At 43.0% G+C, this 15,874-nt stretch overlaps 1 protein-coding gene across 1 annotated transcript in view; it reads left to right on the forward strand.

The window, feature by feature from the left end:
- The window catches only part of LOC141100757 (receptor-type tyrosine-protein phosphatase eta-like), a 114,771-nt gene that overhangs the window by 83,154 nt on the left and 15,743 nt on the right, over nucleotides 1-15,874 (forward strand). Inside the window, exons 10-11 of the mRNA XM_073589441.1 lie at nucleotides 3,315-3,572; nucleotides 4,962-5,216. Coding sequence (XP_073445542.1) covers nucleotides 3,315-3,572; nucleotides 4,962-5,216 — 513 coding nt within the window. The remainder of the gene's footprint in view (nucleotides 1-3,314; nucleotides 3,573-4,961; nucleotides 5,217-15,874) is intronic.

The raw sequence follows: 15,874 nt of genomic DNA on the forward strand, positions 1-15,874 counted from the left end.
AGCAACATTATTGACAGCCTAAATTTGGGCATTCTAACAAAGAAACAGGCGGAATATTTGGATATTGCTCATTCTATCACTCCAATTATGCACGGTCTCCCAAAGATTCACAAGGAAGCACGGATTCCTCCCATGAGACCAATCGACTCAGGCATTGGTTCTGAAAATGAATATCTGGGAGAATGGGTGGACTCATTGCTTTAACCTTTGGTTCGGACAGTTCCTGGTTACATTAAAGATTCAAGGGACATTCTGAAAATGTTTTGTGAGCGCATACGGTCTACTAATCATGCATGGCTGTGCTGTGATGTCATATCTCTTTACACTTGCATTTCGTTCAATTTAGCATTGACAGCACTTCAATTTTTTCTCACCAAGTTTAGTTGTTAATCTCAGGATTTAATTGATTGTATTTTACAGGTCATTCATTTTTTATTGACACACAATTTTTTTGCATTCAATAATCAATTTTTTTGCAGAAGTCAGGCGTGGCGATGGGTGCCAAATTTGCACCCTCTTTGGCAAACCTCGTCATGGCTTATTAAGAGTTTCAATTTATTTTTTCTGACAGTAATCCATTTGTTGAGTTTATTGTCTGGTATGGCAGGTACATCGATGATGTCCTCATGATTTGGGGTACCGATGTATCTGCCATACCAGACTTCATCAATTACATCAATTCAATCAAGTACAATATTCGTTTTACCCATAATTTTGATTTGACCAGAATATCCTTTTTGGATTTAGATTTATTGGGTATTGATGGAAATGTCATTTCTACCAGGACTTTCTGTAAACCATTTGGGGGTAACACCATCCTCAATGCAGGTAGCAGCCACCCAAGGCATACAATCAAGTCAATTCCTCTGGGTGAATATAAAAGGAATTGTAGTGATGAGATGAGTGTTGATAGTGAATTTGATACATTGGATGAAAAATTAAGGGATCGTAATTATCCAGAATGGACACTTAATAGAGCAAGAAAAATTGAGAGCCACAAAACACGTAAGGATCTTATTTTTCCTCAAAATAAAATTATGCAGACTAAACAAAAAAATGATTATGCACACAGACCTTATGTCTGTGTTCAATTCAGTCCTCAATTTGGGAAAATTAAGAAAATCATTAATACATTTTTACCCACTTTGTTTGAAGATTCTTCTCTAGCACAAATTCTATCTCCAAGTGTTAATATAGTTTCAAGGAGAGCACCTACAATTGGTAACAAAGTTTCTCCAAGTTTATTCTGTATTTCTCAAAAGAATATTTCCTGGATCAATCATAGGGGTTTCTTTAAATGTAACACATGTAACTATGCTTTGGTTACAAAAACCTTTGATAATAGTAATGGTACCATGACTCATCCAATCAAACAATATACTGTATAAACTGCAATTCCACTTTTGTTGTTTATAAAATTTTATGTACTGCTAGCAATTTGTCTTATATCGGGTGTACCACAAGGAAACTAAAAATTAGGGTCTCTGAGCATTTACAGGACGTAAATAATACAACATCCAATCGTAATGTTTCAGCTGCGGCAAAACATTTTATTACTAATCATGCCCGCAGTACTTGCACCTTTTGTGTCTCCAGAATAGAAAAAAATCAGTGTCTCTTCACGTGGTCGTGACGCAAGACAGCGCCTCCTAACACGTGAGGCTTTTTGGATTTTTAACTTAAATTCTAGATTTCCGAATGGACTTAATAGAAGGAATGAATTGATGTTCCATTATGAAAGCTGATTTATTTTGTTTTGTTCATTTTTTCTTTGTTTTTTATCTATTGTTTTGATGTCTGTGTTCGGGTATGTGCACACGGTGCGGATTCTGCTGTGGTTCTGCAGCGTTTCTGAACCTGCGGGTCCGCAGCAGGTTTTGCTGCGTTGTACAGTACCTTTATTTCCTATGGAAATAAAAAAACGCAGTGCACATGCTGCGGATTTTTCCGTGCGGTTTTGCTGCGGTTTACAAACCGCAGCATGTCATTTGTTTGGTGCAGAAACGCTGCAGTTTTACACCTCATCCATTATGAGGTGTAAAACCGCAGGGCAAAACCGCAGATAAACCGCAGGACTTTCGTCCTGCGGATTTATCTGCGGTTTTCAATACAAACTCCGCAGAGGCAAAAAACTACGTGTGCACATAGCCTAACAGGATCTTTTGCATAGGTCATGTGATTGTGATGGAAATGTCTATTGGCTAAGCTAAAGCTTAAATATCTGAGTGTTGCCACTTGTAGATAAGCTGTGAAACAGATCTTATTGATTGAAACACGTTGCTGGGCTTTGAGCTGATACAGTGAGCATGCTGATTTACTTAATGTTTTTAATGGAAAAATAAAATTGAAGATTTTAAGGGAGCTGGAACAAAATTTTTTTTTTCTTTCTTCTATAAGAAAAAAGAATTCCCTTAAGCTTTAGCTTTTTAGCAGAAGTCTGAAGGGTTTGATGCAAAATTGACAGATATTTGGAACTGTTTATAATTCCTTCAGTCTAGATTAAATCCCCAGTTTCAGCCACCGAAAAACAGCACTAAAGCAAAATGCTGCGTTCACCATACTTCACTGTCAATATGGTGTTCTTTTGGTTATGCAAAGTAATGACTTTATATCTTTTGGAATTGTGGACAAAAAGTTAAACTTTGGTCTTATTAGACCATAATGTTATCCCACATGCTTTTGGTAGACTTGATGTAGGGTTTCACTAAACTTAGCAGGGATTGGATTTTTTCTGTGTAAGAAAAGGCTTCATCTTGCCACGCTACCTCAAAAGCCAGACATTTGAAAAGCACAAGAGATTTTTGTCACATGCAGTATACAAGACGTACATCTTAAAGATTACTGCAGCTCCTGTGATGTTTATGTAGGCCTCTTGGCAGCCTACTAGACCATTTTTCTTCTTGCCTTTTCATCAATTTTTGAGGGATATTCAGCTCTAGGTAATGTCGCTGTTGTGCCAAATTTAAGCCACTTCTTGATGACCGTATACTAATGCTTTGGAAGTATTTTTTGTACTCTTCTTCTTATTATAGCAATAGATCCCTTTTCTGCATTGTAAGCTGTTTATGGACCATGGGTTTTGCTGTACAATGAAACTAACAAAATGTCAGGAACATCCTACTAGATGGGGTTTATATGGGGTTAATTACAATCACTTTCCATAAAGACAAATGATTCTTCTTTGTATGATTTTTTTTTCTACATGACAAAAAACTGGCATATTAGCAGAGGTATGTAGACTTTTAATATCCACTGAATATTAATATATATGAGTTTTGTCCTGAAGTGTAACATCAGATTCTTTCCTTCTACAGAGCCCGATGTCGTCACAGACCTGAGAATATTAAATATCAGCACCACTTCTATAACTTTAGGCTGGCAAATGCCTTTTGGAAATGTCACTTTCTACCAGATAGAGATGGCAGGTCCTGTCACTGTGTATTTTCAGACATCTATAAATGAGTCTGTTATTACAAATCTTACACCAGGAAATTTATACTCATTCCAAGTAATTGCTGTTGTCGGTGAACCTAATGTGCAAGGAAATGGGGTAGATATACCTGCTTATACTAGTAAGTATTGCTCATCCATCCATTCGTCCATGTATCCATCCACACATCCATTTTTTCTTTTCTAGCTTACTTTTTTAGATAGTGTATAAATAGTTTACAGACAATGTGTATGGATAGATGACATTATTGCTCATAATATGATTGTTTATTCACATAACTCTATGGTGCTGATCCATTAAGACTGGCCTAGCGAACAGTTATGCTTTACCAGTCTTGCCTTCTTTTTCACTGACTTCTCTCTGTGCCACCCTCTATGATTGACTCCTTCCCATGTCACCTTCTCTAAAAGCCATGAGACCTCATGACCCTTGATTTAAACAGAATACTCCCCATGTTTCCTTCTCATTTACAGACTACCTTCAATAATTACAGTTTTCACTCAACACACAGACTTCTCTGTTTGATACCTTTACAAAGACTGCTCTTTATGACCCCTCCACATAGACTGATGCCCTTTTAAAAAAAAATTGCTCTCCAAGACTCCCTCTCATAGATTCCTTCACTGGGAACCAACCCTGTGAATTAAAATGAGTCCACTGTCTGTGTCAGGCAGCTTAAGGCTGCGTGCCCACCATGAGGAATAGCAGCATTTACACACAGCATATTTTAGCTGCGTCCATAACGTTGCGTTCTACATTACAAGCACAGTGGATGGGCTTTATAGAAACCCCATGCTCACTGTGCTTCTATATAACGTTGCACAAACTCACCCGCCTTGTGGTTTTAGGAGCCGCAGCATGTCAATTTCTGTTGCGGAGGCTCTAGTCTCCGCTGCAAATTTTCAACAATAGAATATTACATGCGATAAATCTGCATGTAATTAAACACAACTGCGGTAATGAGAACGCAGAAATTTGGAAGCAGTAAAAATACACTACGTCCAAAACCCTATTATTTCCTGATGATGGGCATGCAGCCTTATTGATTGTCCAGTTTCTTGTTTCTTTCCTACAGTTATCGTAGCGATGAGCACAGAGAGTTTGAAATGACTGTGTAGCTAAGGAACGACGACTACACATTCCCCATTGTGATCAAAGTCCTTCATCAGTGCTCTCCCCAATTAGGAAAAGCGGAGAACTCATAAAGTCTGTGCAGGATCAGTCTTACCTTAGGGATCAATGATGGTCATTTTGAAGAGACTATACAATACATATTAACTACCTGTTAGCATTGATAGATAAAGATTAATTTAGCACAACAATTATAAATTGATGACATGTTTAATATAGGATTTATATGAAGAGAGATTTCTTACTAATTGTTCAAGTAACTTATACTTGAGATCAGTGTAACATCACTTGTACTTATTCCTAATTACTATGTAATTGTTAGGGCTTCTTTTCAAATTCAGGCTTTATTAAAAATTCTTAATCTTCTTCTTTTCATCAGGGCCAGAAGTTGTTGAAGAGCTCAAATTACAAAACATCTCTACTACTTCTGTGTCTCTTGTCTGGCAGCCGCCAATAGGAAATGCAGAATCTTATAGAATCCAGATTGTGGGGAATCCGTCTTTCACCAAAAATGTTACTTTGCCATCCGCTATACTGGTAGACCTTCTACCTGGAAACTATTACACAGCTCTAGTCTCTGCTGTTGTTCAAGACACAATACTAGGACAAAACAAGAGCATATCATTTAACACAGGTATTATTCAAACTTTCTAATAAATAAAAAAATCAAAACTATGATTTTTACAGTTGCAAAGAATACACACAGTATATGCATAGGAATTACATATAAATCATTCGAAATACTGCATTAATTAAAAAAAAGTATACATCTTTAAACCAAATTTTACATTTGCTTACTAGATAGTCACAGTGATTCGATGGGAATTGAATTCGAGTTGAATTTTATGAATTGTAGCAAACATTTCAGAGTGATTTTAAGATAGTGAGAGGACATCAGAGCTCGTAGTTCAGGAACAGAGATAGGAAGAGAATGACTCAAACCATTAATGTATTGTATGATTGCAGCTGTGAAGAAGAGTAAGGCCGGAGTCACACTACTGTATAACACGGCCAAGTGCTATGCGATAAAACATGGCATAGCACTCGGCCCAGTGTTATACTATGGGGCAGCTCACATCTGCAATTATTTTCTCATGCCAATTCAGCATGAGAGAACAATTGCAGCATGAATTTTTCATCTTCTTTGCAGCTGTTCTCCGATCCTGTCATGTGAGAAAATTGGAGCACAGTAGCATGACACTTGGCTCCAGCTCACAGCAGAGCAGGAACCGAGGGTCATTAGGTTATTGCATTCAACACTCTCACATCAGATGCTATCAGCCGGTGTGACTCTAGCCTTATAGTCTGCAAATACAGAGATTCAATTAGCATAGGGAGAAAGAAAGGGGAGGTGCACGCAGCAGTGCCAGAATCGGTGATAGGCTGAGGTCAGACTTGCTAGAAACTTGGACAAATCTCGCACATCAATACCCGGCACTGCCGCCAGCACTCGGATCGGAGCGTTCAGCTGCACAGAAATACATGCAGCTGAATGCTCCTATCAGAGTGCCGGTGGCAGTGCCGGGTATTGACGTGCGAGACTCGTCCGCGTTTCTCGCAAGTCTGACCCCGGCCATATGGTGTATCTAGCAGCCATCCTGCTGCATTTGTATTACAATTACGTATATATTTTTTCTACATTTTTTCTTTATTCTTGCTGCAATAACAAGCATAAGTAAGACCACACAATTGTTTTAATAAAAAAATAAATAATCTGAAATAAGTTTCAGATGGTGTGCTTGCTTCCCAGAAGGGAAGTACTTTCTTTGTGTATTTCTTATGTAATTATTTTTGTGAAAGTGGGTATAATAGTTTTTTTAAACATACTGAAAAAGTTACCCAAAATTTAGACATTCTAGTTTACAAGAGTACCTACAATACAGTGGAACTCTTGGTTAAAGGGATAACATATTTCCAAGTGCACAATATTTATAGGTTTTTTTATTAATTGTTTTTGCAGCCAATGGGAGCTGCCATTTTGATTTGCAGGCGTGTAAGAGTCGCTGCACGACACTTACACTCTGCAAGTACGGCACTGATGTGACTGCTCTCAAAGTGATCAGGCTCGTCGTGGGACATTATGGATTATCTTTAGTGATGGGTGAGTAGCATCGTTGCTCGGCTTTTCCCAAGCATGCTCGGGTGATCTCCGTGTATTTTGCCGTGCTCAGAGATCACACGAGGGAGTCAGGGATTAGGCATTCGGTAAGTATGGTTTAATTAAGATTAATAAAGACTTTATTCTGGCTGTGTGTTTATTTGCCATATAACTGTAAGATTAGTAATGGAGAGGCTCTCTATAAGATGCGCCTTTTCTGGGGCAGCTGAGAGCTGATGCTTTTAGCCTTGGGGGGGGCCAATATCCATGGCCCCTTCCCAGGCTACTAATATCAGCCTGCAGTTGTCTGCCTAGCCTTTGCTGGTTATTAATTATAGGGGTACCCCATGTCATTTTTTGGTGTATCCTCCATTTTAATAGCCATTAAAGGATAAGTATACAGCTGTGAGCTGATATTAATCGCCTGGAAGCTCCATGTGTATTGCCCCTTGGCAGGCTATAAACATCTGCCCCCAGCCATCGGCTTTTCCTCTGCTGATTATTAAAATTACGCGGCATGACACACAATTTTTTTCATTTTTTTTTTAAATTAACAGTTGCTGTCTAGTTACAGCCTATATACTGTATGTTTGTTCTGTTAGCGCTCCTACATAGGCTGGTGACAATGGGTGCATGGGTTTGTGTGTGTTTGTGTTTACTTATCGGCTTAGTAATGGTGTGTGGCTAAGTGTGTGCGTGTGAGCATCAGCGCGTGAGTGTGTGAGAGTCAGCATGTTAGCTTGAGCGTCAGCGTGTGAGCGTGAGTGTGTGAGCCTCAGCGTGTGAGTGTGAGAATCAGTGTGTGTGAGCGTCAGCATGTGAGTGTGAGCATCAGCATGTAAGTGTGAATGTGAGCGTCAGCATGTGAGCATCAGCATGAGTGTCAGCGTGTGAGCATCAGAGTGTGAGTGTGAGCATCAGCGTGTGAGTGTGAGCATGAGTGTGTGTCAGCGTGAGTGTGAGCATGCTCCCACATAGACCAGCACACTGCTCTCCTGAAATACTCTGTCCTGCTGTCACCCTGCTCCTTCCACCATATATCTCCCTCTGTGACCTCCAATAGACCAGCACACTGCTCTCCTGAAATACTCTGTGCTGCTGTCACCCTGCTCCTTCCCCCATATATCTCCCTCTGTGACCCCCCCCATAGACCAGCACACTGCTCTCCTGAAATAATCTGTGCTGCGGCCACACTGCTCCCTCCCCCATATATCTCCCTCTGTGACCCCAATAGACCAGCACACTGCTCTCCTGAAATACTCTGTGCTCCTGTCACGCTGCTCCCTCCCTCATATATCTCCCTCTGTGGCCCCCAGTCCAGCACACTGCTCTCCTGAAATACTCTGCGCTCCTGTCACTCTGCTCCTTTCACCATATATCTCCCTCTGCAACTTCCCATAGACCAGCACACTGCTCTCCTGAAATACTTTGTGCTCCTGTTGCCCTGCTCCCTCCACCATATATCTCCCTCTGTGACCCCCCATAGACCAGCACACTGCTCTCCTGAAATACTCTGTGCTGCGGCCACCCTGCTCCCTCCCCCGTATATCTCCCTCTGTGACCCGCATAGACCAGCACACTGCTCTCCTGAAATACTCTGTGCTCCTTTCACTCTGCTCCTCCTTCCACCATATATCTCTGTCTGTGACGTCCCATACACCAGCACACTGCTCTCCTGAAATATTCTGTGCTCCTGTCACTCTGCTCCTCCTTCCACCATATATCTCCCTCTGTGACCTCTCAAAGACCAGCACACTGCTGTCCTGAAATACTCTGTGCTGCTGTCACCCTGCTCCTTCCCCATAAATCTCCCTCTGTGACCTCCCATAGACCAGTGTGTGAGTGTGAGCGTGATACAGCGAGCAGCACCAACTAACAGAATCCTTGCTGCCTGACATACTCGGTGATGATCTATTTGTTAGTATAACTTTGCAGTCACCAACAAAATGGCTCCGTTCTGTTATCCTAAATGTCATCCTCTCTTATCCCTTAGCAAACACCCAGAAGGGGAGGAGAAAAGTGACATCACACACATGTGAGCAGATTCAGCCCATATTTACTTCACTGCAGTAATGTGAGCTAGTTGTACACTAGGTTTTTGTGTCAAATTTCAGTAGCTACTCCCCCTAGTGTTTAAAAGTGGAAATAACAAACTTTTAAAATTATTTTTTATATTTTACTAAATTATAAACAAATGATAATATGTTTTAAGAAAATGTAAACATTAATTGTTTAAATTTTTTCAATTGCTGAAAAAATGTTTTTGATGGCACCTTCCCTTTAAGTGTGTATGTTTCTTGAGATGCATATCACTAGAAGCTGTGTAGGCATTGAGCCAATCAGTAACATTTAACAAACCTGTCTGTTCTGAGTACTCTGAGGATGACAGGCAGCTGGTGCTGAACTCTTCGTATTCTGTCTTCTGACATACAGACAAGTTCCCTGCAGTCACGATTAGGTGGATCTCATGAAATACAGACTGTTAAAGAATCAAATAAGTTTAATGTTTTGAGCAGTATGCTCCCTGTAGTGGGGCCACATGGAATGAATTTCTTAGATTTGTTACACTAATAAAAATGCACTTTTTATGTATTAATATATTGTTATTCTATTTTCTGTATGTCATTATGATATTTGCCATTTTGCCTGAGATTCTGCTGTTTGTTAATAGCAGATCAGAGATGTGCCTTACAGCAGTAATGTAGTTGGGTCGCCCTCCCAGGGCCATGGGGTTACTCGGTACCGGGCCGGTGTCAGCGGGATGTGTCACAGCAGCGGTGACCCGGTCCGTGGCCCTGGGCGCCCAAGTAATGGGGGAAGATTGAATGATGGAATGTAGTTAATGGAATAGTTCATGACGCCACCTGTGGTGTTCGGCAAGTGAGATGTTAAGCCGACGCTGCATGCAGATCCTCTGGGGCTGGTGGTGTGTTGCAGCCAAGATGGTGAAGCTCCCCACAGGTGAAGCTGTAGCCCCAGGGCAGTGTAGATGTGGAGTTAGAGGAGAGGCACAAGCGGTGTGGAAGTTGGTACCCAGATGTAGCAGTGCTGGGTGTGTTGACGCAAGAATCAATGGAGGACACCAGGGCTTGTAGTTCCAAAGCTTTACTCACAGTCTGTAGTACACACAGATGCCTGCCTCCGTACTGTGTCCTCCGGGTCAGAGGCCCAATCAACCTCCAGGTCAGATGGAATGCTCCCTTCCAACGCTCCGCCAACATGTACCTTTCTGAACGTCTCCTCTTATAGCGCCTTTAAGTGTGAAGTACTCCTAGTACTGAGTTACACTGGAGTGCCTCCTGACTGATGTTCCCAAGAACTCTACTTGTACGGCAGACAGCTGTAGCCTGCTTCGGGGACTCCTCACTCCTGAGTCCCGGCTCACTATCCAAGTTGCTGTTGTGTCCCCAAGTCTTAGATGGGAGTAGTGCATTTACAGCCCACTACTCCACCGGTATCTGCTGCAGGACCATTAGCATCCATACAACCTCGGGGACCGGGCCCCGGCCTTGTGCTTAGAACTTCTAAGCAGGGTTCTCTCCTAACCCAAGTCCTCTCTGTTCCCTTTTACTCCTTTGTTCCGTACTAATCTCTTTCTCTTATGGAAGATCAGGTTTCAGTTCAATGTCTTTCTCCTTCTTTCCTTTCCCGTGCTCAGCAGACCCAGGTCACTGAGGTCTGCTGCAGCACCTCCTTCCTCCATCCCTCTCGCAGGGATCTTCCTTCCTCACTCCTCTCTGAGTGGCTTCCTCTCTCAGACTGACCTGTAATTCTAAACCTTCCTGCTCTTTTATGTATTCTCACTCCACCTGCCTCCCAGCACGTTTCGTGTTCCAAGCAGGGAGCCACCAAAAGTGCTCTGCTACACTCCAAGCAGGGAGCTGCAATGTGGCTATGCTGAACTACTCTGTTGTGTGGGGTGCGAGTGTTGGACCATGGTCAGGAGACTCCAACCTACCTGGATGGTGGGGCACCATACCTCAGGAGGAGGTGCAGTACCTCTGTGGTGACTGAGCCTCAGGGGCGCCACATAGTCAGCTGCAGTCTGGAGATAACTCATTGGTTTTGGGAGAGCAGTCTATTGATATTCCTTGATCAGGGCCGGCGTTAGGACAGGGAAGACTAGGCATCTGCTTAGGGTCCCCACTCCCTTGAGGGCCTCCAGGGTCTACAGCAGGAGCTTCACTGATAGTAGGATTATCAGTGAAGCTTCCACGTGAAGACTGGTTTGGGACCTTTGGTGACAACAGAATCAAGTGACCTGTCATCACAGGCCTTGCACTCTGGTCTTTGGTGAGGGCCTGGCATTGAAAAAGGAGTGTGCAGTGAAGGGAAAGAACACTGGCCATTGAAGGCCTCCATCATCAGAATGATAGAAGTGCTCATTGGCCAGTGTTTCTGTCCTCCTGCACATAGCCTCTAAGTCAAAGGGAGAGTTAGAGACCGGGCACCTACCAAGCTGACCTGCAAGATAAGTTATCCTGTATCCACCTGTGTACTGAGCTATGACTAATGGTAGAAGTGGCTCCAATCCTGTCAGCCTCCACCTGCTCTGATCAGCAGTCCCAGCGGAGGAGATGGCGGGAGGTGTCTGCTGCGACTGCGCTGCTGTGAGCAGAAGAAGCTGCAGCTCATATTGTGGAACATCTTTACTCCCTCCTGCTACATGTTTATATGGACGTTTGTTGTCCTGCATACGTGTGCAGTGTGTAATGTGTGTATCTACTCAGCATTTGTTGTGTAGCATGTGCATCATGTACATGTGTGTATATTATTGAATAATTGTGTGTACAAGTGTGTGCCGTGTACATGTATGGATATTTTATTGCATTATTCTAACTTGTATATATGTTAAATAAACACGTAAATACCATATGCATGAGTCTCATAGGAGAAAAAGGAAGAGATCCTAAACATTAAAAGTCAATATTTTATTAAACAATGAAGATAAAAATAGATAATAAAAAAATAGATAATACAAAGCAAAATACTGTCTAGGGGACACCAAGCCGCGGAAAATCAATCAAAAATTCTTGTATTAAGTATTGTACAAAAATATCAATGCACAAAGTACCAAATGGATTCCATATAGCTGCCTATAACGGGTATAATAGGGAAAACTAGAATTCCAATAGAATGAACAATGTCTCTCATAAATATAAAACGCTGTTAATTATGTAGCCCAAAACATCACACTACATATAACATATTATTGTGATGTGGTAAGATAACCATATATATATGAATAGAGCACAAGTACTAACAGCGATAACCCCAATCAAAGTCCCTACAGGCAATTCATGAACCATGGTAAAGTGAATGGTGCTTAGAAAATAAAGATATATAATTACCAGTAAAGAAAGATGTGTCTGCTCGGCGTCCCCTCACCCTGACGCGCGTTTCACCACCTGCTTCTTTGCCACCCGCTTCTTGATGCCCTCGGAAGACGCAGGTGGCGAAACGCACATTGGGGTGAGTGGACGCCGAGTGGACACATGACTGTTCAAGTACAGGTGCTCGGTGCACCATGGCATGACCAAACATGTAACTATACCTTCCCCCCTGCTTGTTTTCCATCTATCCCCATCCTTCTCTGACTCTATGAAGACAGAGCTGTCAGTCAAAGAAGATGGGGGTGGAGAAGGTGTATTTAAATGTTTCTGCATGGTGAACCGAGCGCTTGTACTTTGAACCAGTTTTTTGGTTTTTGCCCCCAATTGAGCTTGTTTTTTCTAAATGTATTCTCAATTATTGTTTTTATTTTTCTTATCCACAGTTAAATTTGTTAATGCTTCATTCAAACAATGCAATATATAACTTGTGTGCACATATATTACATATAAACTAGTTTGATTGACATGAATGTGTGGTAATTGTTATTTAAAGATAACCAGTTTGTTACTATAGAACAGTAAAATGCCTGCAAGGAACAACCTCTTTAGGAAAATGTGGTTGCTTTACATATTTTGCATGGAATTCTTATGCTTTATAACTAGAGTTGAGCGAAACGGGTCGAAAAAATTCAAAAGTCGCCGACTTTTGGCAAAGTCGGGTTTCATGAAACGAAACCCGACCCTAGGATGAGGTCGGCCACGAGGTCGGCGACTTACGCGCCAAAGTCGCGTTTCAAAAGTTTGTTTTGCGCTCTTTTTCAGCCAATCAGGATCCACGGACACTGTGGGCAACGTGATGACATAGGCATGGGTCACCACCATCTTTCAGAAGGGCATGCAAGTGATTGGCTTGCTTTGGTGGGCGTCACAGGGGGTATAAAAGGGCGTGCACGCCGACCGCCATCTTACTTCTGCCGATCTTAGTATAGGGAGAGGTTGCTGCTGATTCTGTAGGGAGAGCGTTAGTCAGGGAAGAAGACTAAAAAACTGCTTCTGCTGCTAGCGATTTGGCCTGCACAACACACCAGTCACTGTGTGTGCAGTGCAAGGGGAGGCTATATAGTGGTGTATCAGTGGTGTTGGTTGTTGGGCTGCCTTCTAAGGCTTCCTGACATTCCTGCATTGCTGTTTACCCACTGCTCCGCAAACTGCTTTTTTAAAAGCAATCCCAATTTTTTTTTTTGTCCTGCTGAGAAGAAAAAAAAACTGCTTCTGCTGCTAGCAATTTGGCCTGCACAACACACCAGTCACTGTGTGTGCAGTGCAAGGGGAGGCTATATAGTGGTGTATCATTAGTGTTGGTTGTTGGGCTGCCTTCTAAGGCTTCCTGACATTCCTGCATTGCTGTTTACCCACTGCTCCGCAAACTGCTTTTTTAAAAGCAATCCAATCTCCCTTATCCTCTAGTCACTTTTGTCACAGCTGTGCCATCGAGCCTGGCTGTCACATAGCGCTCAGATATTCATTGGGCCTCACACAATCCAAAAGTGTCCAGTGTCCAAAAGTGTGTGCAGAGATTCAAAATCTCCCTTATCCTCTAGTCACTTTTGTCACAGCTGTGCCATCGAGCCTGTCACATAGCGCTCAGATATCAGTGGGCCTCACACAATCCAAAAGTGTCCACTGTCCACAAGTGTGTGCAGAAATTCAAAATCTCCCTTATCATCTAGTCACTTTTGTCACAGCTGTGCCATCGAGCCTGTCACATAGCGCTCAGATATCAGTGGGCCTCACACAATCCAAAAGTGTCCAGTGTCCACAAGTGTGTGCAGAGATTCAAAATCTCCCTTATCCTCTAGTCACTTTTGTCACAGCTGTGCCATCGAGCCTGTCACATAGCGCTCAGATATTCATTGGGCCTCACACAATCCAAAAGTGTCCAGTGTCCAAAAGTGTGTGCAGAGATTCAAAATCTCCCTTATCCTCTAGTCACTTTTGTCACAGCTGTGCCATCGAGCCTGTCACATAGCGCTCAGATATCAGTGGGCCTCACACAATCCAAAAGTGTCCACTGTCCACAAGTGTGTGCAGAAATTCAAAATCTCCCTTATCCTCTAGTCACTTTTGTCACAGCTGTGCCATTGAGCCTGTCACATAGCGCTCAGATATTCATTGGGCCTCACACAATCCAAAAGTGTCCAGTGTCCAAAAGTGTGTGCAGAAATTCAAAATCTCCCCTGTCCTATAGACACCTTGTACCTTGTTTTACATTACTATATAGTTTGTTGGATTTTGTCTACATTTCTACCAAAAATGAGGAAGGCTGGTGGAAGAGGCCGTGGAATTGGGCGGGGGTTGGCAGCTGGTAATGATGGTGTTGGTGGTGGATCTGATGGTAGTGGCAAGAGCAAAATAGGACCGAATGCAGGAGGTGCTGACCCTGCGTCATCGTCTGGCTACATAAGGCCTCGAACGCTTAGTTTTCTAGGAGTTGGCAAACCGCTTTTAAAGCCAGAGCATCAGGAAAAAGTTTTGTCTTACATTGCTGACTCAGCCTCCAGCTCTATCGCCTCCTCTTCTTCAGTTGTAAAAAGTAAAAGCACTGAGTCGTCATTGGAGGCTCATGTTCATGAACCACACCTTTCCTTGTGTCCTTCACCCCAACCAAGATTGAAGGATGACGCAGGCCATACTACTGATTACTCCATGGAGCTGTTTTCACATACCATGCCTGGATTATCAAGTGAAATGGTGAATTACCCAGGCCAAGATGAATCTGACATGGAGTGCACTGATGCACAGCCGCTGATGGATGATTCTGCTGGTACATTCACTCAGAGCACTACATTGTCCTCGCAGTGTACAGAGCCAGATTCTGACCCTGATGAGACTCAGGTGCCCCTTCCCGCACACTATACCACCATACACGGTGACACAGAGGAAGGTGCACATGACATAGAAGAGGAGGTGATGGATGACCCAGTTGTTGACCCAGATTGGCATCCATTGGGGGAAGAGGGTGCTGCTTCCAATAGCTCAGATGAGGAGCATCCACAGCAGACATCGACATCGCAACAGCTGTTATCTGGCAGGCCCGGAGCACTCCAAAGACAGGTTCCAAACATCAAAAGAGTTGCTGGACAGCTTGTCCAGAGGGTCAAAAGATCACAGCGTGCTAGGCCGCAAAATGTCTGCCAAAGTAGGAAGAGTGCAGTGTGGCACTTTTTTGAACAAAATCCTCATGATCAGGCCAAGGTTATCTGTAAGAAGTGCGCAAAGACCTTTAGCCGAGGGAAAAATCTGAAAAATTTGAATACCAGTTGCATGCTTAGACATTTAACCAGCATGCACTTGCAAGCGTGGACACAACACCAAACCTCAAGTGCCACATGTGCAACTGATCACAACGAAGGTAGTTAGCAATGCTACATTGTTTCCCCCACTGTAAGCCCACCGGTTAGCACAGCAGCAAATGTTGAGGTGTCGTTGCAATACCACAGCAGTCAGGGAATCCCACTGTTATATCAACAAAAGACTGATTCTAGGCCATCAGAAAGAACACCAACTCCATCACCATCATCAACCCTCTCTCAGTCCGCCCTGTCCACCGCTACTTCCACCATATGCAGCTCTCAAGTCCAGCTCACCCTCCCAGACACTATGAGTAGGTCAAGAAAGTACTCAGTCTCTCATCCGCGTACACTGGGTTTGAACGCCCACATTGCCAAACTAATCTCGTTTGAGATGATGCCCTTTCGGTTGGTGGAAAGCACAGCTTTCCGCGAACTCATGGCCTATGCAGTACCACGCTATGACCTACCCAGTCGCCACTTCTTCTCTCGCAAAGCCATCCCAGCCCTC

This window comes from Dendrobates tinctorius, unplaced genomic scaffold, assembly GCF_039654945.1.
Source record: "Dendrobates tinctorius isolate UK_male_01 unplaced genomic scaffold, ASM3965494v1 ptg000107l, whole genome shotgun sequence".
NCBI lineage: Eukaryota > Metazoa > Chordata > Amphibia > Anura > Dendrobatidae > Dendrobates > Dendrobates tinctorius.